At 45.3% G+C, this 26,368-nt stretch overlaps 1 protein-coding gene across 1 annotated transcript in view; it reads left to right on the top strand.

The window, feature by feature from the left end:
- The window catches only part of LOC120054616 (receptor-type tyrosine-protein phosphatase S-like), a 201,671-nt gene that overhangs the window by 156,214 nt on the left and 19,089 nt on the right, over positions 1 to 26,368 (top strand). Inside the window, exons 23-29 of the mRNA XM_039002094.1 lie at positions 5,286 to 5,383; positions 8,246 to 8,369; positions 11,230 to 11,405; positions 13,412 to 13,531; positions 17,349 to 17,503; positions 19,296 to 19,581; positions 26,085 to 26,263. Coding sequence (XP_038858022.1) covers positions 5,286 to 5,383; positions 8,246 to 8,369; positions 11,230 to 11,405; positions 13,412 to 13,531; positions 17,349 to 17,503; positions 19,296 to 19,581; positions 26,085 to 26,263 — 1,138 coding nt within the window. The remainder of the gene's footprint in view (positions 1 to 5,285; positions 5,384 to 8,245; positions 8,370 to 11,229; positions 11,406 to 13,411; positions 13,532 to 17,348; positions 17,504 to 19,295; positions 19,582 to 26,084; positions 26,264 to 26,368) is intronic.

Genomic DNA, 26,368 nt, shown 5'->3' with positions numbered 1-26,368 from the left:
TCAATCTTTTCACCAGCAAGAGCCCTTGCCGTGAACAGTATTTAGTATTTGCTGCAGCATTTGTACTTCATCTAGAGTATGCATCTATGCTTCATTGGGCTACTGTGTGCTAGCGGTCCATGAGTGTATTCAGTTGAAATGCTTTTGTGGCCCAGAAACTGAATTTGCACTCCTTTCGAGTCCAGAGCAGTAAGCAACTGCAGTGCCGAGCTTCAGTGACCTCATCTTGACCAAACAGACAGGTGTGAGGAGCACGGCCTAAGATGGCCCTCTCTCTGCCTGAGTAGAAAGGCAGACAGAGACCTAAGAGGGTGTCGGCTGTGACGCAGCCTTTACCCAGCATGGATCGTCTTGACAGACTTTGTACTGTCAGAACTGCTTCCTCTCGCACCAGCTCAGACTTCTGAACAAAGGGGCTTTTCACCATTCATTTTTCAGAAGATATATAAGCCGTTTCAGGTTCTTTCTTCCTTCCTTTATTTCTTTCTCTCGCTCTCTTTTATGATGGCAATTTTCTTACTTCTGTTTATGTACGAGAAACAAAATCGATTTCTGACCCACACTATGGCAAGGCAGCTTGATAGAGGAGTTTCAATTGGGCAGCAGTGATGGACGCCTGTGCCAAACAAACAGCTTGCGCTGCCACCGCGGCACTGATTTTGCCAGTGGGTGGGAGCAGGGTCAAGGTATGCTGCTGAATGTGTGGCCTACTTTCCCCCTGCCTGTCTGACAGGCTGGCTTCAAATCCAACACTCCCTGTGAAGGACCTCAATCATTCTGGACAGGGGAGGATCTGTACAAAAATAACCCAAAGAATAGTGATTAATAACATTGGTAAACATTTGTGAATTAAGTGAAGGATTGAGATCATTTGCATCTCTGTATTGTGTGTTTCTTCGCCTTTTATAATTTTGTCAATTTTTAGGATTTTTAAGTTGCCTTTGCATTTCAGCATTTTTTTAAACAAGTTTTTCTTTCTTTTTTATGTTTGCTATTCTTCACAGATTCTGGTCTGAGCAGTCCTCTAAGTGATGCCGATTTTGACTATGAAAGTTAGTCCCTATGCATTTAGCTCCTGTGTTTGTCCTCTCGCATTATTTTTGATTTTCTAGCATTGCCCCCATTTACAAAGTTTATTTCCCACACGTTGCAATTTCAGCACTAATTTTCTTTTTTTTCTTTCGTAACCCAGCTGTTTTGACTTTGGTTGGATTTTCAGTTGCGTTATTCACACAAAGCTGTTTGGCTGCGCATTAATCCACTATACGTAACCTCTGCGATCACTTCTGCTGATGTAAAGATGGGGTTTTTGCAGCAGTTCTGTCTTCTCTCTCACTCCCCTTGCTCCCCTCCCTCCACCCCCACCACTGCTTCAATTCCAATCTGAACTTGACTGGGTCTTTCTGCAGTCTATGAGATAACGAGCGGAATTAATTAAATACCCTGGCAAACGATGGTTCGACATTTGATCGTCTCCCTCTCGCAGGGGGAAAAAAAGGAAAATTGTTTTTTTTTTCCTCCAACGCCGAGGCATGCTGAGAGTGTCTTCTCTTTTATATGTAAATAAACATATATCAGCAGGCCAGTGGCCGGGGCTATCAAAAGGAATCATTTTTTCCCAGGCGTATCGACTGCAGATCGGAGATAGGAAATGTTGAATTAGACGCTAGTTGTGTTTCTCCGTGCCCATTGATCGCTGCTGTTAATTGCTGAGAAAAAAATGGAGGGACTACTTCGATATTGGAGGGAAAGACTGTGGGAGAAGAGGGGGGTGGGGTAGAGGAGGAGGTGGGGGGTAGGGGGTGGACAACAACTTGTCCTTGAAAACCTTTACATGTGATCGACTCGTTTGTCTTTGGCAGGCCCAATAATTATTATTATTATTATTATTTGGGGGGGGTGCTTAAATTTGTACTATTTCACCTTTTTCCTCTGAGCCCTGGTTAAACATTGTACAATAATGAACAGGGTACCAATAGGTGCCATTTCAGATGCAGTCTGTGCTGTCGGTGTTGATACAGAGAATATTTTGTCGAGTTAGGCAGGATTCGAGATGAAAATGGACTGTTTCCATAAGCACCAACTCGGAGCGCGGTCCAGTCTGCTCCTCTGCAATGCATTGTGGGTTGTATTCATTAAAAAAAACAGTTTAGATGTATTGCTTGTTTTTAACAGACTGAGAGCCCAAATGAACGCCAGTAAAATTATACTAGACAGCTATTATTTACTCGTCCGTGCTTTTGTTAAATTAATGAAGCAAACGTCAGTCCAATTCATATACATTTCCTTTAAGTTTAAATAAACACAGTTAATGCCAGTGGGCCTACGTTCTTTTGTATATCCCTGGCTACAGCTCCTTTTTCCCAAACCAAACACTTAAACCGTAGCCTCCGCAGGCTGTAGCAACTGTCCTGCACTTATAGTACATCTGAGGCAGTACGATTGGCTGTAGATAGACACTGAGGTACTAAGTGTTTGAGTACGACGCTGTCTGCCACTGAAACACTAAGCGCACCCTGCTTTTGATCTTGCCGCTAACAAACCGCTCTTTTTTTTTCCGAAGGAGAAAATAAGGGTGAGGGAGCGTCCTCGTTTGCGTCTTTTCCCGTTGAGTTTGTGGGATAGCAAATTGACAGGCTAAGTCGAATTCATCCGATTTGAACCCATATTCGTAATAAACGCACCATCCGGCAATGATTAATAACAACACGTTTCCAGCCGATGCCATATGAAAGTAGCATGCGATGTTAGCTCAGTCGGAAACTGATGTGTGAGCAAACAAATTTAGGAACTTGTTCAAATACTACTATATCAGGGGGAGCTTGCTAATACTGCTCTTCCCATGCAAGGTTTTGTCTATTAATTCAACTTAAGGTAATAAATAATTGAACAGAACAATTCTTAAAGGAGTATTAGGAAGGTTGTTTTATTTGGCCTCACAAAGGATCGTCACATTGGTTCACTTATTGAAAAAATTAAGACATGCTATTGAACGGTGTAAAAGTCCGTGCTTGAATTTGGCCCGTGCTGGGACCTCGAAATTTCAACGACATCTCTTATGCTCTAAAATATGAACACCAGCACTGTAAAATTAAATTGAGCACCGGCACCTAAAATGAGTACAGGTACTTTTTTCATTTCACTTTAAGCACTGATAATAATACAATAATAACTTCAATCAGTGGGCCTTATTCAATCAGTGGGTCTTTAGAAGATCTAGTGCGATCCACCTTTGAACCAGTCCTCTAATACAACACAGCATGTCCAGTCATCAACTAGAACTGTGGTGTTCAGTGCCTCAACCTCCATTAGTCCCTGTGTCTCCTATATCCCTGTTATATCCCTATAATCTTTACTAATCCCCATGTAATTGTCGGCGTAACATTGTTCCCTCCATTTAAAAAAATTACCATCACTAATTGGGAGTGACGCCAGGGAGTGTCGAGTGTCCCCTCCCCGACAAAACAAAACATTTGTGATCCCGTCGACATTCGGGCGGACGCTAAGCGCCACGCAAATGGGATAAATTTAGGATGCTTAATCTGATTACGCCGATTTTGCACGCCCAAGGACGTCATCAAGATTTAGACAACTTTTGACCTCCATTTGCAGAAAGCAACAAAGTGGGCTTAAGCTCCTTTTAAAAATATGACTAGCGTTAAGTTCCGTGCCGGGGATATGTCCAGGGACAGGCCAACAATATATGACTCCACCGTATTCCATTACATGCCCAGCATTATGCTCCTAAATGGATTAGCTCCAGTGTACACACACAGCCCCGCCAATAATGTTACAGCACATTGCCTGGTGCACTTGGAGAGCTATAGAGGAAAAAGTCGCTAAAATATCCCCAGTACTGACTAGGCTGGTTTGAATATGACTATATTTCTAGGGCTGTTGGGAAGGCGGTAGTGGTGGAGGAGTGCTACAGACACCATTAAAAAATTGCCTTTAACCGACTACGCAGGTTCTGACATTTTGGGTGGTGTGGAGACTGGGGAGGGGCGTCCATCTTAAGGGCCTAGGGTTTTGGATGCTTTTTTGGATGGCCCGGCTGAAAGCCATTAAAGGGTGTCTGTGACTGATCCTAGCGTCATGCTTGCTTGGCCTTGGCTGACTGGAGTGGAGCAGCTCACTGCGTCATCACGTCACTCACCACTGTCACTATAACCTTCCCCTCTTGACCCCTCCCCCTCATCCATCCCGTCCAACCCAAACCCCAGGCCAGAGCTCGACATCTGTCCCCTAACCCCTAACCCATGAACTTGGTAGACAGTAGCTAGTTAGTTTATAGATGCAGTGATGTAGAGGTACTTCATTGTGGCAACATTTTGACTGCTTGATTTAATCTAAATATATTTTTCAATAAACAAAAAACTGAGGCAATAGTTTTCCTGGCCGATGGGAAATGAGTGTTGTTATTTTGTGTGAAATGCCAGCCTACAATGAGGTGATGTTATTTACGATTTGAGTTAATTCCCATATTAAATATTTGTGCCCTTGGATGTGAAAAGGATTTTCACAGGCAGCTTTTATGCTATTGTGAATAGCTCTTCCTTGTCACAGTGACTCGATTAAGAGAAAGCTCTAGTTTTTTTCCTCTTACCCTAGCATAAAAACTATAATTCCTTTTGTTTTTGTGCACTGAGGAGTGAAGAACAATTTATGTCAACATTGCATCATATTGGCTCCAAAGGCTAAACTCAAGGGGTGTTTTTTCTCTTTTATTATTTCCCCCATCAAAAACCGAGGTTTGTTACCTTGTCTCTGTTGCCAAGTTATTAAAAGCCGCGTCTCTCTGTAGACTTGAGCGGTAATTGGTCGGGGGGTTCTTTCTCACCATAGCAATCACCCATTGGTTGTCCTTCATTTGTGGCCCTTTAACTTGTGCGCCATTACGAAGGGGAATAGTAGTGAGTGTGCAGAATAAAAATTTGAGCTCCGGCCTGGTCTCAACTGTATTCCTTAACATCACCCATCAACTCCATACGGACTGTGTGTTTGAATTCCAGAATGTTCCCCAGTATTCCCTCCCTCCCTTGTCACTTAAGGCTTTCTCACTTACCCCCCCCCCCCCCCTCCCTCTGTCTCCTCTGCAGCTAGCAGAACCGCATTATCCACAACCCCCCATTCCCCCCAAACCCTTGTCCTGTCATTCTCTTAACTTTTTGAGGGTTTTAGCCTCTCACTTCAAATGCCATGGCAGCTGTACTGACGCACTTTCTTTCTATCCCTCCTTCCCCCCCTCCCTCGGTTCCCTCTCTCTCCATCTGTGTGGCGAACAGGTATGATGAATCATCCACCCATCCCCATCGCGGAGCTGGCTGAACACACGGAGCTTCTCAAAGCCAACGACAACCTGAAGCTCTCCCAGGAGTATGAGGTGAGTGGGCCGGGGTCAGGGGTTAAGGGTTAAAGTTGGGTCTCTGGTGAGGTAGAATGGTGTAGGGGGACGTTGCGTCTAGACGCTGATCTTGGGTCAGTTTTGCATTTTCCACACTAACGGTTAAGGTTAGGATTTGGGGAGGGGGAAGCTGATCCTAGATCTGTACCTAGGGGAAACTTCACCCCTGAACAGGGTAGAATGAGGTTACTGGGATTCCAAGGTTTTAGTGAATTAACTGTATTAACATTGTAGTGGCATGTTATCTAATCAAAGTTGGCTCTGGAATATATAATCAAAGTGCCACCACATCCTCTTCAATTGGGCGCAAAATAATGAATCAACACAAATTCCATTCTATACTTAAATGTTGGGTTTCCAGACAACCAATGCAATTCCCCCAATGCAATTTCTTAATCACACCAAAAATAACTGAGCACCTATTCCGTCATAATGCGTCCAGTCCCACACCAGTCAACGGATGGCCTGTCAACCACCCTTAAGATTCTTAGCTGCAGCATGGTGGATCTACACACACACACACACACACACACACACACACACACACACACACACACACACACACACACACACACACACACACACACACACACACACACACACATCGGGCGAGCATGAAGCCGAGCTGTCGAAGCCCCGAGTGCAGCCAGGGAGGTTATAAATGAACCCCACCGCTGATTAGAAATCAGGATCGCTGAATCAGCCCTCGTTTGCATACAGCAATGTCCTCATCCAGAGCATCAGAGCTGCACCAGGGAGAGTTGTGGGTACTGTAGTACTGGATGCCAACAGGAGAACCACAGTTAAGCCGGTGGTGGATGGTGGTGGCTGTTGGGATAATGACTGCTTGCAGCCATACAGTACATCTTCTTCTTATCTATTATTTATACATCTGGGTTGGACCGTGTACCAAATCGACTTCCCTTCACACGGGCGAGGCAGAGAAGGAGGAGGGTATCGAGTCATCGGTGAGGGTTTGGAAAAAGTGACTTGTTGACACTTCGGAACACTTTGGTACAACGCAAAGTTCTTAATTACTTGGCTCCGAAAGGAATGCTACTTACAGTGCACTCTTCTCTCTCTCTCTCTCTCTCTCTCTCTCTCTCTTTCCATCTCGCTCCCCCTCTCCACCACGCTCCCCCTCTCCATCACGCTCCCCCTCTCCACCTCGCTCCCCCTCTCCATCACGCTCCCCCTCTCCACCTCTCTCCCCTCTCCATCTCGCTCCCCCTCTCCCCTCTCCACCTCGCTCCCCCTCTCCCCTCTCCATCTCGCTCCCCCAGAAAAATAAATGACCAAATTAAATGGAGAAGTGTAATTTTCATTTTTGTTATTTTCTTGATGAATGGCTGCTCATCTGGGCGTCTTGGCTTGCCAAGCCCGGACTCTTTGGGGCTCTGAGTGATTGGTTTTTCTAGTGTGGCGGGATGATGGTGGGAGGAGAGGAGGAGGAGGGAGGGAAGAAAGCGTAGAGAGGAGAGGGGTAGGAAGGGGAGCTTGGTTAATGATCAGGAATGCAGTACAGGAGCTGGATGGAGAGGTGCGGCATATCTTCAGAGAATGTACATAGCAGGGGTGGCTGGTGGAGGTTCGGAGACAGGGAAGGGGAGGAGACTTTTTCCGAAGGGTCCATCATCGCCTAAAGCTATGGAATGTACTGAGGAGGTGGAGTAACTAATCCATCAGGTGTCAGCACCAACATGCCCCATTCACGAAAGGCCCACCCCCTTTTAATGGGAGCTGTCACTCATACTCATCCCCTTGGCAACACCTTTTTGTCAGGATAGGGGAAGTGGAGGAGGGAGAGGAGTGTTAAAGTAGAAACCACACTCACCCTATTATACAAACACACACACACGCCTTCAGGAGAGCACTACTACACACAAAGTAATCCCAGTCAGCCTCAGGGGAGACCAGACAAGAGAAAAAGAGGAGAAGGATGGGATGAGAGAGAGAGACAGAGATGGGGACAATGCAGAGCAGGTTCTCCATGTGCCGAGCTGGCTGTCTGTTATTTCACTGTGATGATTGCGGGTAAACTGTTACATCAGGCTCCTATTTGGACTTTATTTAGCCTCAATCTCTGTTGCCTGCGCCAGGCCCTAACCGAAAACATCCTTCAAGCTAGCGCCAGGGCCCGCGAGCGAGCGCCGAATCATAATGGAATACTAAATTACCCTGACAAGGGAATAGAATATTTATCCGGAAATCTCGTATTCCAAGCGCGGGCAGCATTTGTCTTGCCAGCAGTGTCGGGGCCCAGGAACCTGGTTTATTCCCCCTCTCTCTTTTTCTCCCTAAGAGAAGAGCTGCCACCTTGATCAATATTTTCATTGCCATTATGCACTGTCTACATTAACGAGATGATGAAGCCACCTGTGCAGACGTTTATATTTGAAGTGGGCACGGAGCAACTGCTAATGAGGCTGTTGTTCCCTTGTTTATTTTTTTCTTGCTCTCTCTCTCTCTCTCTCTCTCTCTCTCTCTCTCTCTCTCTCTCTCTCTCTCTCTCTCTCTCTCTCTCTCTCTCTCTCTCTCTCTCTCTCTCTCTCTCTCTCTCTCTCTCTCTCTCTCTCTCTCTCTCTCTCTCTCTCTCTCTCTCTCTCTCTCTCTCTCTCTCTCTCTCTCTCTCTCTCTCTCTCTCTCTCTCTCTCTGTCTCTCTCTCTCTGTCTCTCTCTCTCTGTCTCTCTCTCTGTCTCTCTCTCTGTCTCTCTCTCTGTCTGTGTGTATTGTTGTGTTCCTTTCTGTGCCTTCCCTCTCTGTATCTTTCTTTTGTCTCCTTTCTGAGGATGTCATATTGTGCGCGTGTGTGTGTGTGTGTGTTCTATCTTGTCCCACAGTCCATCGATCCGGGCCAGCAGTTTACATGGGAACACTCCAACCTGGAGGTGAACAAGCCCAAAAACCGCTATGCCAATGTCATCGCCTACGACCACTCCCGCGTCATCCTCGCACCCATCGAAGGTAAGACTAGTCACTTTTTGGATTTTTTTTTACCCCACCAATTGCAACTTCAATACTCTGTGTTGGTCTGTTATGTCTTGCAGTCCAAGGTTTGAGGTAGACTGACTGCCCAATACGCTTTGGTCTCATCTTATTTGATCTTATGAAATGAACATTGGTTTCTAGTTGAGAACATTGCCAGAGGAGCTCACCCTTCAACAGGGAAAGTCTCCTAGCGTTCGTCATAGCCAGGCGAACTCGTCACCCTTCAACACTGCCGAGCTCTCAACCTCTCTCCACATTTGTCTGCGACTTATCCATTTCGACTTGATTTTGACAGTTCGCAATAAGCCCAATTTAAGAGTGCGACAGCACACATGACAAAATCATCCCTGGCAAAGCGTCCATAAATACATAAATTAATCAAGTCTGAAATTTCCATTTTACAGTGCAGTGATTTTGCCATTAGTCACAGCAGTAGAACAATTCATGTATGCAGCCATTTGCTGTTCACTTAGCTATGACTAACGCCAATGCGCCACAATCGCATTGTGCGACGTGGAATCCTTTTTAATGACGTTTGCCTTTTCTCTCGCTTTCTCTCCCTCCCCCCACGGTTGTCGCCGCGCTCTTTGTCGCGTCTCCCTACTCTTAAATTAGCCCAGTCGAGTGTTTCATTGCTTGTCGCTTGAGTGCGAAAACGTCAATTAAGGAACGTGACTTTTCGAGCGGCCATTGCAGTCTGTTGAAGCGTTTTAGAGTTTAAGAGTTATAACTAGTATGTTATACGTCTGATAAAGGAAGGCGTGTGACATTCAACCATCTTTTATTAGTTGATAGAAGAGTAGACTCTAGTCTAGATAAGAGTAAATACAATTAGTAGGCTCATTGAGGTTACAGATTGCCTGGTTGAAGATAGATACAATGGTCGGAGGATACGTTGGAGACTAAACGAATGGTATTCTCAGAGCTCCCATATATTATATATGCATTTGCCTAAAGAATGTATTGTGAATGTGTATGGCGTCAAAGGCTTTGGACATTGGGACATATTAAGCTGACAGGGTCTCAAGAGCATACACACATAGACGATGGCTATTTTTGACAGAGAGGAATGATGAGCTACATTTGACTCTCTCACACACCCACACACTTACACACACACACACACACACACACACGAAGATAGACCTACACTACATGACCAAAAGTATGTGGACACCTGCTTGTCGAACATCTCATTCCGAAATCATTAATATGGAGTTGTTCCTCCCCTTTGCTGCTATAACAGCCTCTACTCTTCTGGGAAGGATTTCCACTAGATGTTGGAACATTGCTGCGGGGACTTGCTTCCATTCAACCATGGGGTTGAGGTCAGGGCTTTGTACAGGCCAGTCAAGTTCTTCCAGATCGATCTCGACAAACCATTTCTCTATGGAGCTTGCTTTGTGCATGGGGGCATTGTCATGCTGAAACAGGAAAGGGCCTTCCCCAAACTGTTGCCACAAAGTTGGAAGCACAGAATTGTCTAAAATATAATTGTATGCTGTAGTGTTAAGATTTCCCTTCATTGGAACTAATGGGCCTAGCCCGAACCATGAAATACAGCCCCAGACCATTATTCCTCTTCCACCAAACATTACAGTTGGCACTATGCATTCGGGCAGGTAGCATTCTCCTGGCATCCGCCAAACCCAGATTCATCCATCGGACTGCTAGATGGTGAAGCGTGATTCATCACACCAGAGAACGCGTGTCCACTGCTCCAGAGTAGAATGGCGCCGAGCTTTACACCACTCCTGCCAAAGCTTGGCATTGCACATGGTGATCTTAGGCTTGTGTGCGGCTTGCCGGCCATGGGAACCCATCTCATGAAGCTCCTGACGAACCGTTATTGTGCTGACTTTGCTTCCAGAGGCAGTTTGGAACTCGGTAGTGAGTGTTGCAACCGAGGATAGGCGATTTTTAGACGCTACGCGCTTCTCCACTCGGTGGTCCCGTTCTGTGAGCTTGTGTGGCCTACCACTTCACAGTTGAGCCGTTGTTGCTCCTAGACGTTTCCACTTCACAATAACAGCACTTACAGTTGACCGGGGCAGCTCTAGCAGCGTAGAAATTTTATGAACTGACTTGTTGGAAAGGTGGCATCCTATGACGGTGCCACGTTAAAAGTCACTGAGTTCTTCAGTCAGGCCATGCTACAGCCAATGTTTGACTATGGAGATTGCATGGCTGTGTGCTCGATTTCATACATATGTCAGTGACACACAATCAGACACACTGCAGGGCTTATTCTGACACAAACACTCCCCCAGCCTGCGTGCAGGAGGGCTATTTTAGCTGAGATTTAGTGGGGCCTGTGTGTGTGACAGGCCGTGGTGACGGCTGTAGAGCGATGGAGGAGAGAGGACCGCTCGGAGCACTGATTTACTCCACAGGCCCCGCGCTCCTTACTGCGCACTCCAGCATCAACACTAAATCACAACCACAACACCAGGCCAGAGAAATACATAAATAAAACATAAGAGAGAAAGAGAGAGAAAGAGAGAGAGAGAGAGAGAGAGAGAGAGAGAGAGAGAGAGAGAGAGAGACAGAGAGAGACAGAGAGAGAGAGAGAGAGAGAGAGACAGAGAGAGAGACAGAGAGAGAGAGAGAGAGAGAGAGGATGAAAGTGAAAGAAAGAAAGAAATTGAGAGAGAAAGAAAGGTGGAAAGAGAGAGGACACAGTGACCTAAGAACACGGCAATAAGAGCAATAAGAACACAGTCGAAGTCGGAAAATTGCCTGAGCCATTAAAGTTGGCCACTTGGCTTATTAACAACCAACCATTCTAGAAATGGTCCCTTCTTCAACTCTATTACTCTCTTCTCTCAATTTCCAGGTATCATAGGCAGCGACTATATCAACGCCAACTACATAGACGGTTACAGGAAGCAGAATGCCTACATCGCAACGCAGGGTCCTTTGCCCGAGACGTTCGGGGATTTCTGGAGGATGGTGTGGGAACAGAGGGCAGCCACTGTGGTCATGATGACCAGACTGGAAGAGAAATCACGGGTAAATAACTTTGGAATTGAATCTGGTGTTCCCCCTGGATCAGTGTTAGGCTTGTTTTCTGACCAAAACAGACTGTACAGAAAAACTACTTTGAAATTCTGCAGTGCATCTGAGGAAAGTATGAGGCACTTTAAAGTGTACAGGAACAGAGAATCATTTGTGGTTAGTGCAATGTTGTTGTCTACATGCAAGCCATAATCAGCCTAGGCATTGTGAATCGTCTTACAGCAATACGAAGAATGCCAAGTTTCTTTACCTCAGGTATCTTACCTCGTTTTCTGTTATCCTCCTCCATCTCTGCCCTTTTCATCCGTTTACCTGTCCCTCCGTCGTGTGTGTTCCACCCCTGTCAGAAACCATCAGGGTTAGCAGGCGGCAAGCGTCGACTGTGAACGCAATGAGAGTGTTAGAACGATGCGTTTCCTGGACTAGCTGTCACATTGCATCAGGGCCTGGGGGAGGGGGGGGGGGGGGGGGGGTCGATTGCCGCGTATTGAATGAATCTTCATTAAAGGGTGGATAGGGTGACTGAGTGTTGGGGGAGTGGTGGGGGAGCTGTCTTGGACACACTGTGTGTATCTCTGCTGAAAGGGAAACATACCCACCCTTGATTGATTGGCAGTTGTTGCTAGGGGGAGGCAGGGGGACGGGAAGATGGAGGGACGGGGAGGGGTTTGATGATTGTAGGTGAAGCCTTCAGGAAAGGAGTTGATTTCACACTTATTTTTTTCCTTTCATTCCCCCGGTGCTCTCTGTTTATTTTCCTAAAGTATAGAAAATGTAAAGGCATCGCAGGGCCCGAAGGTGTTCCTAATGTTTGGTATACTCAGTGTATTTCATGATGTGTAACAACATGTGAGCAATGATGTACCAAATATACGACGAGTCTATTTTTATAGGGGAAGCATTAGAATAAGCCACCTTAATCTTCACAGCCATATACAGTACCAGTCAAAAGTTTGGACACACCTACTCATTCCAGGGTTTTTCTTTATTTTAAAAATGTTCTACATTGTAGAATAATAGTGAGACATCAAAACTATGAAATAGCACATATGGAATCATGTAGTAACCAAAAAAGTGAAATCAAAATAGTTTATTTTATTTTAGATTCTTCAATATACCACCCCTACCTTGTCACAACGCAACTGATTTGCTCAAATGCATTAGGAAGGAAAGAAATTCCACAAATTTACTTTTAACAAGGCACACCTGTTCATTTAAATGCATTCCAGGGGACTACCTCATGAAGCTGGTTGAGAGAATGCCAAGAGTGTGCAAAGCTGTCATCGAGGCAATGGGTGGCTGATTTGAAGAATCTCAAATATAAAATAGATTTGGATTTGTTTAACACTTTTTTGGTTACTACATGATTCCATATGTGTTATTTCATAGTTTTGATGTTTTCACTATTATTCTACAATGTAGAAAATAGTAAAAAATAAAATAAAGAAAAACCCTTGAATGAGTAGATGTGTCCAATCTTTTGACTGGTACCATAAGGGATAGCCTATCTCTAGGAACTGATCTGTCATCAGTATTGTGGAATAATCTGAATGTTAAGGTAAGATGTGAATGGAGAAAGCTGATCTGAGAGCAGTGCTGCCTTTCTTTTGATCCTATTTGTATCGACACAAGCTCCGACTACGAACTTTGAGAAATGTCTCAAAATGTCTTTTGGGAAGCGCATGTGAGTTCTTTGGCCGTTACAGGAATGAGGCATCGTTAAAACACACTAAGCTAATGTTCTATCGGGAAACCGGGCCCTGGTGTGTTCTGTGAGCCTTTTTCTTTTTAGGACGGCTGGTGAAGGAATGGGGTTCACTGTGTAATAGGATTCGGTGTGATTTTGTGTGTGGTGTGTGCGTTTTCGCATTTGTGTGTGTATGCGTGCATGTTTGCGTTTTTGTGTGATGTGTATATGTGTGAATGAATGCCATCGTTTGCCTGTATTGCGTGTTTGGGAGTGCCTGTGCACTTACCCACCTCGTCTCCGCTCTCCTTAGATCAAGTGTGACCAGTACTGGCCCAGTCGAGGAACAGAGACCTATGGGATGACCCAGGTGACTCTACTGGACACCATAGAGCTGGCCACCTTCTGCGTCCGCACCTTCTCCCTGCACAAGGTACGAGTGAGTACACAACTTTACTCCACCCGTACTGAAACAAATTTCACACGATGTTGTGCTGCAAGTCACACTGCAGAGTACTGTACACACGGGCAAAACATACCTCACCACACTACACAATTCAAACTGCACAACATTTTAAATCGGACTCCCTACATTCTACACTCCAGTCCAGACTGTTATATCCATACTACTCCCTAGGCCCCCTATAGAACTGAAAATATCAGGTACTGTAGTAGTTTAAGGCAATATGGTTCTACCTTCTAGTAGGCTCGGTGGAACACTAATTGTTTCAGTGGAGGATTTGTTTGTATGTTTTGGGAGGCCATCTGAGGAGAAACCAATGTGGAAATAATGTGAGGAGAGGAATAAGAATGGTCCTGAATGCGATATGAGCTGTAATATGCTGGTGTATGCAGGGTCTTGCATGGCGGGCCCTGGGGAGAGCAAGCCTTCCAGGAGCCTGTCTGTCTGTCTCCTTGTATTGTATTGGCTTTGCGAGTCAAACTCACAAACAGCGTATTTCCTCGGAGCCAGCACTCAACACAACATCCTCCTGCTGCATCCAACACGCAAATAAACAACAGAATGGCGGGGAATAGGTGAAGGATGGAAAGGAGAAGGAAATTGTCTCTCTATTTCTCTCTTTCTCAATCTCTCTCTCTCTCTCTGCCCCTACCTTCTTTTAGTGTCTCTCTCTTTCTCTCGCTCCCTCTCTCTCTCCTTCTCCCAAACGATTTATATTCTTTCCTTCTTCCCAGACCTCCTTCCTCTTCCTCTCTTGTTTGCTGCCCAATCATCTTTTAATGCTCGTCTGCCAAGTAGAAGCACTTAGCTAAGTGAGCGGAAGAAAATGCTACATGCATAATTGGCCGACTTTTTATATCCCACCCGTCCCCGACTCTTGGCGGTCAAGCCGACATAAAAGTGTAGAGCTAAAAAAAAGGACATGTATCTTTAAAAGATACGACTGCAATAAGTGGGCCCTTTAAGATGTCTGTGGCGGTGTGATGTGGTTCTGTTAAATGGAGCACAGTGCTAGCGCTAAACGCTAATGCTATGTTAACAGACTGCTATGTGCTGGAGCTAAGGGGAGCTAGCTAGCTGGTAACACCGGTGCTTTTGGGCCGGTTAGGTTCAGTGCTAGGTGGCTAACGCGTTCTGTTGCTTTATACTGGAGCTAAGTAGAGTAGCTAGCTAAGGCTAGCTAGTAGCACTGGTGCTTTTGGGCTGGTTAGAGTTTTCGGGCTTGTTGTACACATCTGTTGGTTTACAGCAGCTTGTCGACCCGTCCCTCTAGATCCCTCTGTGCTCTCTATACTCCACCCCTCTCCCCCCTTTTTTCTTTCCTCAGTTTTTCCACACACTGCTATTCCATCTCTCTCTTACCCTCCCTCTATCCCTCACACATCTCTCCATGTTCTCTCTTCTTCCCCAGCTGTCTCTTATCCCCCCACCTCTCTCTCTCTCTGTCTCTCTCTCTCTCTCTCTCTGTCTCACTCTCTCTGTGTCTCTCTCTCTGTCCCTCTCTCTCTCTCTGTGTCTCTCTCTCTCTCTCTCTCTGTGTCTCTCTCTCTCTCTGTGTCTCTCTCTCTCTCTCTCTCTATGTCTCTCTCTCTGTCCCTCTCTCTCTCTCTCACTCTCTCTGTGTCTCTCTCTCACTCTCTCTGTGTCTCTCTCTCTCTCACTCTCTCTGTGTCTCTCTCTCTCTCTGTCCCTCTCTCTCACTCTCTCTGTGTCTCTCTCTCTCTCTGTCCCTCTCTCTCTCTGTGTGTGTCTCTCTCTCTCTCTGTGTCTCTCTCTCTCTCTCTCTCTGTCTCTGTCTCACTCTCTCTGTGTCTCTCTCTCTCTCTGTCCCTCTCTCTCTCTGTGTGTGTCTCTCTCTCTCTCTGTGTCTCTCTCTCTCTCACTCTCTCTGTCCCTCTCTCTCTCTCACTCTCTCTGTGTCTCTCTCTCTGTGTGTCTCTCTCTCTCTCTGTCTCTCTCTCTCTCTCTCTCTCTCTCTCTGTCTCTCTCTCTGTGTGTGTCTGTGTCTCTGTGTCTCTCTCTCTCTCTCTCTCTCTGTGTCTCTCTCTCTCTGTGTCTCTCTCTCTCTGTGTGTGTGTCTCTCTCTCTCTCTCTCTTTCTCTGTCTTTCTCTCTCTCTCTTTCAATTCAATTCGCTTTATTGGCATGACGTAACAATGTACATATTGCCAAAGCTTATTTTGGATATTTACAATATAATTATTTATTTTTTATTTAAAAAATGAGAATCAAAACTGTCAACGGGACAACAATAACCAAGGGTCAAAATAACCATACAGTAGAGTACATGTGCAGGTTGATTGGTCTGTCAGACACTGTCCCTCAACTTATGGCATCTATCTATCTATCTATCTATCTATCTATCTATCTCTCTCTCTCTCTCTCTCTCTCTCTCTCTCTCTCTCTCTCTCTCTCTCTCTCTCTCTCTCTCTCTCTCTCTCTCTCTCTCTCTCTCTCTCTCTCTCTCTCTCTCTCTCTCTCTCTCTCTCTCTCTCTCTCTCTCTCTCTCTCTCTCTCTCTCTCTCTCTCTCTCTCTCTCTCTCTCTCTCTCTCTCTCTCTCTCTCTCTGTCTGTCTGTCTGTCTGTCTGTCTGTCTGTCTGTCTGTCTGTCTGTCTGTCTGTCTGTCTGTCTGTCTGTCTGTCTCTCTGTCTCTCATGGCGTCTCATTGTTCTGTTCTTGGATTTATCTGAATTCTGGTTACGGTATTTGCTTTGTAGAGAGTCTGTAACACACACACACACACACACACACACACACACACACACACACACCCTCCACACACACACACAGGCATCTATATGTGTGCGTAATATGCAGGGACACAGAACCCTCCTGACGAGTGATAAATTCTTTCAAATAATCTGGGCACCAGCCAGCTAGTTATCCCTCCCAGCAAAGAAAGAAGCACATCCACAGCAGGAAACACAAAACCAGTGGAATGACCAGGAAATAAAACGACAAAAAAAATAGGCAAATCCCCGCAAACTAGGTCAGTTTGCTTTTAATTAACGCATTTATTTATTCATTTATTCAGCAGAAATGTCTGTGAGGATAGCAGAAAACGCTGCATTGAAATGCAAACGACAGCTTTAAAGAGCTTCCAGGAAGAAAGGGAAAGGGGAAAGTAGAGGGCAGGGCAATGTGAGGTGTTTTTTTCTCATTTTGTTTTTGTTTTTTTGCCACTGGATAATTTTTTTTATTTTATGCGTTAGACAGCTTTCCAATGCGTCCTTATTACCGTTCTCTTTATGTATCGGGCGTGTCGTCTGTTTTATTGTGGTTGGCACACAGACCGAGGAACAGATTTTGGGGTGGAAAGATGAATACCCTACAAATGTTTAAGCAAGTAGCTAAGATTGTGACATGCTAGGTCCTATATAAGAATAGGAGACACGTTGCTAGCTTAACCACTCTTTGAATGGGTTTGCATCGGGACAAAAATGTACAGTGGAATAGACATGGAGGCTTGAAATCAGAGCTGTTTCACACTGAATTAACCCCCCCCCCCCACACACACACACACACGTTGAATTACCCTCCCCCCACACACACGTTGAATTACCCTCCCCCCACACACACCCACATTCAAATGTTGAATTAACCCCCACACACACACACGTTCAATTACCCCCCATCCCACCCACACACACACACACATTCAAATGTTGAATTAACCCCCACACACACACACGTTCAATTACCCCCCATCCCACCCACCCACACACAAACACACACACACACACACACATGTTGAATTAACCCGCATCGCTCTCTTCTGCCCCTCCAGAATGGTTCCAGTGAGAAGCGGGAGGTCCGTCAGTTCCAGTTCACGGCGTGGCCTGACCACGGGGTCCCCGAGTACCCCACCCCCTTCCTGGCCTTCCTACGCAGAGTCAAGACCTGTAACCCCCCTGACGCAGGCCCCATCATCGCCCACTGCAGGTTGGTATACACACACACACACACACATGAACACACTACACAGCTACAGATAGTGGACAGATTTCACCGCAGGGTATATAGTATATGAAAATAATACTTCTGGCTGGCCACACACTGTTTGGTGCAGGTTTTTGTTTCACCCCATTCAACGACTTAGTCAGTTGTACAACTGAATGCATTCAAGTGAAATGTGTCTTCCGCATTTAACCCAACCCCTCTGAATCAGGGAGGTGCGGGGGGCTGCCTTAATCAACATCCACGTCATGGGCGCCCGGGGAACAGTGGGTTAACTGCCTTGCTCAGGGGCAGAATGACCGATTTTGACCTTGTCAGCTCGGAGATTCGATCCAGCTTTCGGACTCAACTAGGATGAGATTCAACTAGGTTAACTAGACTCCATAAGGACTCAACTAGGTTAACTAGACTCCATAAGGATTCAACTAGGTTAACTAGACTCCATAAGGATTCAACTAGGTTAACTAGACTCCATAAGGATTCAACTGGGTTAACTAGACTCCATAAGGATTCAACTGGGTTAACTAGACTCCATAAGGATTCAACTAGGTTAACTAGACTCCATAAGGATTCAACTGGGTTAACTAGACTCCATAAGGACTCAACTAGGTTAACTAGACTCCATAAGGATTCAACTAGGTTAACTAGACTCCATAAGGATTCAACTAGGTTAACTAGACTCCATAAGGATTCAACTGGGTTAACTAGACTCCATAAGGACTCAACAAGGTTAACTAGACTCCATAAGGATTCAACTAGGTTAACTAGACTCCATAAGGATTCAACTGGGTTAACTAGACTCCATAAGGACTCAACTAGGTTAACTAGACTCCATAAGGACTCAACTAGGTTAACTAGACTCCATAAGGACTCAACTAGGTTAACTAGACTCCATAAGGATTCAACTAGGTTAACTAGACTCCATAAGGATTCAACTAGGTTAACTAGACTCCATAAGGACTCAACTGGGTTAACTAGACTCCATAAGGATTCAACTAGGTTAACTAGACTCCATAAGGATTCAACTAGGTTAACTAGACTCCATAAGGATTCAACTAGGTTAACTAGACTCCATAAGGACTCAACTAGGTTAACTAGACTCCATAAGGATTCAACTAGGTTAACTAGACTCCATAAGGATTCAACTAGGTTAACTAGACTCCATAAGGATTCAACTAGGTTAACTAGACTCCATAAGGATTCAACTAGGTTAACTAGACTCCATAAGGATTCAACTAGGTTAACTAGACTCCATAAGGATTCAACTAGGTTCGTTGAACGAGGTGTGTTACTGCAGAGCCCGTGTCAAGGTCTCCTTGGTCTCACACAGACACTCGCTCCTTATTAACTATGTCTCTCCTTCACGTCCTCTTTCCCCCCCCCAATCTCTTCCTCTCTTTGTTCTGCGTCTTTCTCCTGGTCCGCCCTCTCTCTCCCAACCCTCTGTTTGTTCTTCTATCATCCCTCTCTTCTTCACCACCTCCCTCCCTGGCCCCTTGCATCCCGCCATCCTTCGCATTTCAAAATCCTATTCAAACCCACTCGTATTAGTGCCTGCAGAATGACCGCTGCGATGTGAATGTACTAGCATGACTGGATCAAGCAGACGTTGTCAAAGCGGGGAACGACAGACGAGAAGTCTCAATCGCTCACATCTCTCATCTGTGATGAAATTGTATCTGTTCGGTCTGACGTGATTTTTCGAGAACAATCTCTAATGTTCTCTCTCTCCCCCTCTCCTCTCTTGCCCCCCCCCCCTCTCTCCCTCCTCTCCCAGTGCGGGCGTCGGAAGGACGGGCTGCTTCATCGTGATCGACGCCATGCTGGAGCGCATCAAGCACGAGAAGACGGTGGACATCTACGGCCACGTGACCCTGATGCGATCGCAGCGGAACTACATGGTGCAGACGGAGGACCAGTACAGCTTCATCCACGACGCGCTGCTGGAGGCGGTGGCGTGCGGCAACACGGAGGTGGCGGCCAGGAGCCTGTACTCGTACATCCAGAAGCTGGCCCAGGTGGAGACGGGCGAGCACGTCACCGGCATGGAGCTGGAGTTTAAGGTAGGGGGTGTAGACAGGGTATGGGGGAGCTGGGGGTGGGGAGGCTGAGGAAGGTACGAAATGGAGGACGTTTGTTTGGTAGAGTGGTGCGGAGCCTGAGTTTAAGGTAGGGGGTGTAGATAGGGTATGGGGGAACTGGGGGTGGGGAGGCTGGGGAAGGTACGAAATGGAGGATGTTTGTTTGGTAGAGTGGTGCGGAGCCGGAGTTTAAGGTAGGCTATAGACATGTAGGTACAAAAGACATGTGGGGAAAGGCACAAAATTGAGGTTTATTTAGGTTTTAGGCCTACTAATACGAAACCATCAATTATGTGGAGGAGCAACATTTCGTTTTTATCTTCAGTTGCTCTCAGTGCTCTGTCACATCCATGATATCTTTGAGCCAAGAGGTAAAACACTAACGTTTAAATTGAAATGGCCTTGGAAACATTTGAAAATATATATTGACTTGTATATATTTCATAACGGCGCATTAAAATGGGCATGTCGATATCTCACCCAATTCATGGAGGTACAAATGTTTATAGAGAGTTTATTATACCTCATTCATGTGAGCCTTAACCTCAAACATTCAGCCACTGTTTGCTCACACCACTCAATAGCTTTGCCTTTTAAAAAAGCTAGGAATTGAACAGTTAAGCTCTCTGCTCTTTGTCTTCGGTGTGAATCCATTTCTCAAGGATATCAAATAATATTCTCCAGATAGAGCAGCTTTGTGATCAGTGTATAGACTCCAAATGAAGGATTATTCTGAAAAGGCATAAAGCGATGAATTTAAACTTAACAAATAACTGCTGCGGTGAGAACCCGTTATCCGAACGCGGAAGTGCATGGAATGTGGCCAAACACTAAGCGAGAGACCGATGATCCAATACTATCCGAACTTTGTTGTTCCCCCTTTGCACAACGATACACTTGACCTTGAATTACACATGTACATGCCCCTATCTCGCCTCAGAATCATTTGTAATATTCCCAATGCCATTTATCATCTCGCCGCTCGAAGAAACAATAATGATGACGGTTTCATCCAAGACATTTGCTACAGTGTACCACGATATAATCTCTAACAACTACAGCCCCGTCTGTAATAGCGATAACGGTACTGAGAGGTATGCAGTCGCGTCGGATAAATAGCGGCGGGCAGCGGTGGTCGTAGCGCGAGAGCGTTAGTGAGAAGGTGTCATTTAATAGTTCATGTTGACGCATGGCGAGGCAAAACGGCGAGGGCAAGCAGGAGGGTCCTCTCACTAATGAACAGAGAAACGTTACTGCGTCTTAGAAAGGAGTTGCTGCGACAGTTAGTCAGCATTTCCCAAACTCGGTCCTTGGGACCCCAAGGGGTGCACGTAGGGCTGTTACGGTGACCATATTACCGCCACATAGGCGGTCACGAGTCATGACCCGCGGTCAAATTCCACGTGACCGTTTAGTCACGGTAACTTGGCTTCTCCAAGCTCCGATGCTGCTGATGGTCATTAGTAGCCTACCAAACTGTGCTCAGCACTCTATTGTCCATCTAATCATTCTGGCATCAATGCAAATGTAATCGAAAATCAAACACTTCATGAGAGCTCATGAGCTCATGGTGCGCAACATTTCCATGCAATGAGGGAGATAACAGAGTTTCGATGGCCTCTATTAAAAAGAGGAGGGTCCCAACAGCTTTCTATAGGCTATATTTATTTCTCAACTTCCCTAATATTAAGCACATTGATTATCTTTACAAAGGGAGTATAGCCTACCTGGCTGGCATGAAAATGAACTATGGGAAAAGCGTCCTCCATTACCTATTTAAGTGCATAGATGACATGCATTTTTTCCCCTTCCCCTGTTTCGAGACAGTTGCATGATAATGGTTCATTCTAAATCAAAACAAATGTCACATATTATTTAGTATACAGTGCATTCAGAAAGTATTCAGACCCCTTGAATTGTTCCACATTTTGTTACATTACGGCCTTATTCTAAAATGGATTAAATTGTTTTTTCCCCCCCTCATCAATCTACACATAATAACCCATAATGCCAAAGCAAAAAAACATTTAAAATTTTATTTGTGGAAATGTATAAAAAAAAATAAAAAAAATGAAATATGACATTTACATAATTATTCAGACCCTTTACTCAGTATATTGTTGAAGAACCTTTGGCAGCGATTACAGCCTCGAGTCTTCTGGGGTATGATGGTAAAAGCGTGGCACACCTGTATTTGGGGGAGTTTCTCCAATTCTTCTCTACTGATCCTATCAAGCTCTGTTCAGGTCTCTCCAGAGATGTTTGATCGTGTTCAAGTCCGGGCCCTGGCTGGACTTCAGAGACTTGTCCCAAAGCCACTCCTGCGTTGTCTTGGCTGTGTGCTTAGAGTCGTTGTCCTGTTGTAAGGTGAACCATCACCCCAGTCTGAGGTCCTGAGCACTCTGGAGCAGGTTTTCATCAAGGATCTCTCTGTGCTCCGTTAATCTTTCCCGAGATCCTGACTAATCTCCCAGTCCCTGCCGCTGAAAAACATCCCTACAGCATGATGCCAGGTTTCTTCCAGATGTGACGTTTGGCATTCAGGCCAAAGAGTTCAATCTTGGTTTCATCAGACCAGAGAATCTTATTTCTCATAGTCTGACAGTCCTTTAGGCACCTTTTGGCAAACTCCAAGCAGGCTGTCATGTGCCTTTTACTAAGGAGTGGCTTCTGACTGGCTACTCTACGGACAATTCCTTTGACCTCATGGTTTGGTTTTTGCTCTGACATGCACTGTCAACTGTGGGACCTTATATAGACAGGTGTGTGCTTTTCTAAATCATGTCCAATCAATTGAATTTAGCACAGGTGGATTCCAATCAAGCTGTAACATTTCAAGGGTGATCAATGGAAAGCTCAATTTCAAGTCTCATAGCAAAGGGCCTGAATATTTATGTAAATAAGGAATTAATGTTTTAAATGTTTTTATAAATTTGGAAAATAAATGTAAACCTTTATTTGCTTTGTCATTATGGGGTATTGTGTGTAGATTGATTAGGGGGGGAAATGATTTAATACATTTTAGAATAAGGCTGTAACTTAACAAAATGTGGAAAAAGTCAAGGGGTCTGAACACTTTCCGAATGCACTGTACGTAAAGACAAGATTAAATCAAGAATAGTCTGATGACTGACCATATTAGCCTATCACGTGTGAATGATATATTATCACTTGTGAATGATGCTCAGCTTGTGTGCTGTTAAGGCAAGAAACATCGCATACCTTTTTTGCGTCTTTTTCAAATCGTATTCGCATGTAGCCTAGCCATAGGCCTATATGTTTTGAGACGTTTTCTATCTTAACTAAAGTGGCCAAATAACTTCTTAAAATGAAGCACATTAATCCGCTTTACAACGGGTGTAGAGCCTAACTGGCATATATGTGCAGCGTGTTTCAAGTTTGGGGAAGAGAATTTGTATCATAAAAATCCACCATTAGCATTACTTGCATAATGGCATTTGCGGTCACTTTTGAGATGATGTTTTCCCGCTATTTCCATGTGTGCATTGCTGCGCTTATAATGTGAAGAAATAGCCTAATAGTTTATCAACATTTTAAGCTAAAAGTTCTGATCTGTTGCGTCAGCCTCATTGCTTTTAAAATGTTTTTGGGATGTTAGTGGTTGTATTCATCTGGGATCTATCGCAACTCACAACTGTCCCAGACTAAATTGGGAATATTTATTTCTCACACAGAATATAATAGGTCAAATTTTGTACTATGGGGGGGGGTAGTATATTGACATATGCTAGTGATTTTTCCGTTCGTTAGGCCTACTCATCTTGTTGACTGACGAAAAGTAAATGTAGACAGTTCTTCCAACATCTTCAATATGCGCCTCGGAATTCAATAAGGACTGGCGCAGTTGTGTCCCCGATGTGTCTGTCTTCACTTGTAGCCTGTGAGAAAGTCCCGATCACATGATGGAGAGCCATGTTTACTTGTAGCCATGTGAGATAACCCGTTCACACGATGGGCGTTGGCTAATAAGAATTGAGATATCTGAGAGAGCCATGTGAGTGAGAGGTGCTTCAGAGCATGCTGCCGGGAGAAGGGAAATTCTAGTTATTATATTTCGCCCAAGGGCACAACTGGCCGCAAAAGGCATGGATTTTTTAGGGTGCATTTACAGCTACACAAAGGCTGTGCCGCAAATCGTTTGGAGAAAATATCCTTTCTATTTTATTTTCAGCTATGTTCAATTGTATTCTTCGTAAAATAATATCAAATTATGCCACGGAATTCTAAGCAAATCTTGTCTGCTAAATTAACTTGTGTAGCCCACAGCCATATGGCATAGCCAGATCAGGGCCTAACATAAGGACAACTCAGAGTATGCTATTCTGTTCTTCTGAAATAGACTACATTCTATTCAAATCATGTTTCATTAGACTTGTCTGACAAAAAAAAAAAAAAAATGTTTTGTGATGGTGTAGGCTCTATTAAATGCAGATGCTCCTATATTAAATGTAGATGTTCCAAAGGTCTGCATCAGTGACTTATAGGTTATGCATGGAGCCAGGAGATGCTAAATGTGTTTATGTTAAATAACGGTCAATTACCCTGAGACCGGCTGTTATTTGCTTGACAATTTTCATGGCCGCCAAAGTCTTAGAGGCTCGTTTAGTTTTTTTCCCCTAGGACTGCACAGCTGACTAAAATAATCAAAACTTGATGATTACTTGATTATTTGAATCAGATGTGTAGTGCTAGGGCAAAAACCAAAACGTGCACCCCTTGGGGTCCCTGGGACAGAGTTTGGGAAACCCTGGTCTATAGGCTTGAGATCAGTGCAGTCGTCCATAGCAGTATTTATGCCTTTTGTTTACTTACGACTGCCAGTGCGCACACCAGACCTAGGTTCAAATAGTATTTATTTTCTTTCAAACGACGCTTCAGCTATGCTTGATTAAGCTTGCCTGGCCCAATGCAACCAATGGAATAGTCCCAAAAAAATGCAAATCCCGCCCATCCTGCTTAGCATTATGGTAGTGGTAGGCTACATGACAGAGAACATAAGTACAGTATCATCCAGAACTCCCGGTGGAAAGGGGAAACTAAGGTTGTTTCTTTGACTAGAGGTTACCTAGGTGCGTTTCTGCCCTTAGGGAGGAAGGGAAACAAGGACGGGTTGCCAGATTGGTTGGTTTTCCAATCCACTCTCCCCCCGGAGTTTGGTGTAGTAACAGATCTGGGCGCCTTGCCAGCCAGTCTCATTCCAGTTGCCTCTGTTAAAGGGGGATCAAAGGGAAGAAAGGAGAGAGGGAAGAGAGGATGGGATGTGGACAGGGGGGTTGACCCAAATCCAAGTGGCAATGACAGTCTGGGCTTTTGGCACCGAAAGAGAGATGGAGAGAGAAGAGGTGGGTGAGGGAGAAAGAGAGGGGGAGAGGGAGAGAGAAACAATTACATTGGGGGAATGAGTGAGAGACATTTTAGGGAGGGAGGAAGGAGTAGCGAGAGTTAGGCCGAGAGAAAGATTGAGAAGGGATAGAGAGAGGCTGTCAGAAAAAGTATAGCTTACACACAGCAGACATCAAGGTCAAAGGAGTGAATAGGGAGAAGAGGGGGGGTGAGGTGTGCGTGTGTGTGAGGGATGATATTGTCAGACAGACTGACCCACAAACTGCCGTGATGGTCCCTTTGATGGTCATTTGTCAGTACAGGTCCCAATTTGGATCATGACACTGTGTGTGTGCACGGGCCTGCTCGAATGTATTCTGTGTGACTGTGTGCTCGACTGTGTGCAGAGCATCTACCAGACTCCCATTATCAAAGACTTAAGTGACCCACTTTTTGCAGACGGGTTTACTGCCTCATAGAAACACCTCTCTCCAGTTTCTGTTTGATGCTAGCTTGTTACAGTAGCACAGAGCAGTGCTTCAAGTCGTACTATTTTACCTCATAGCACCTCACACAAGACTGCACGTTGCAAAGTACACAGGGATGTGAAAAGGAAATGGGGAGTAGATTAAAGACTGTGTTCTTTGATTGCTCCATCCAGCCATACATTATGAAATCATTCATCAAATAGATGTCTGCATTTTTAAGGTGCTTCAGCCATTGTCTATGGCTCAGCTCTGTCTTGCTCAGATAAGATCTCACAGTTCTTTATTACTCTGCAGTCTTCCATCTCTCGCTCTCCTTCTCTCTCTACCACTTTCTATCCTTTTGACTCTCGTTCCATGTGACATTCATTCCTATCTCCCCCTACCCCTCTCCCTCCCTCTCTATGTCCCTCTCCCTCTCTCCTCCCTTCCCTCTCTTCTCTCCCCTCTTCCCCCTACCCCTCCATGTCCCTCTCCCTCTCTCCTCCCTTCCCTCTCTTCTCTTCCCCTATCCCTCTCCCTCCCTCTCCATGTCCCTCTCCCTCTCTCCCTCCTTCCCTCTCTTCTCACCCATCTTCCCTCATCCCTCCACCGCTCCCTCTCGCCATCCCTCCCTTCATCGCTCCGTCCAATCCTCCAACTCCTCCTCCTCTACAGCGCCTGGCCAATTCCAAGGCCCACACGTCCAGATTCATCAGTGCCAACCTGCCCTGCAACAAGTTCAAGAACCGTCTGGTGAACATCATGCCCTACGAGACCACCCGCGTCTGCCTGCAGCCCATCAGGGGCCTTGAGGGCTCCGACTACATCAACGCCAGCTTCATCGACGGATACAGGTAGGTGGAATGGGTGTGGGGAAGAGAGGGAAAGACGGGTGTGTTTGTGTGTGTGTGTGTGTGTGTGTGTGTGTGTGTGTGTGTGTGTGTGTGTGTGTGTGTGTG

Source organism: Salvelinus namaycush, chromosome 10 (genome assembly GCF_016432855.1).
Source record: "Salvelinus namaycush isolate Seneca chromosome 10, SaNama_1.0, whole genome shotgun sequence".
NCBI lineage: Eukaryota > Metazoa > Chordata > Actinopteri > Salmoniformes > Salmonidae > Salvelinus > Salvelinus namaycush.
Note: the sequence above shows the minus strand (reverse complement) of the source record. Positions and strands in the feature narration are given on the sequence as shown.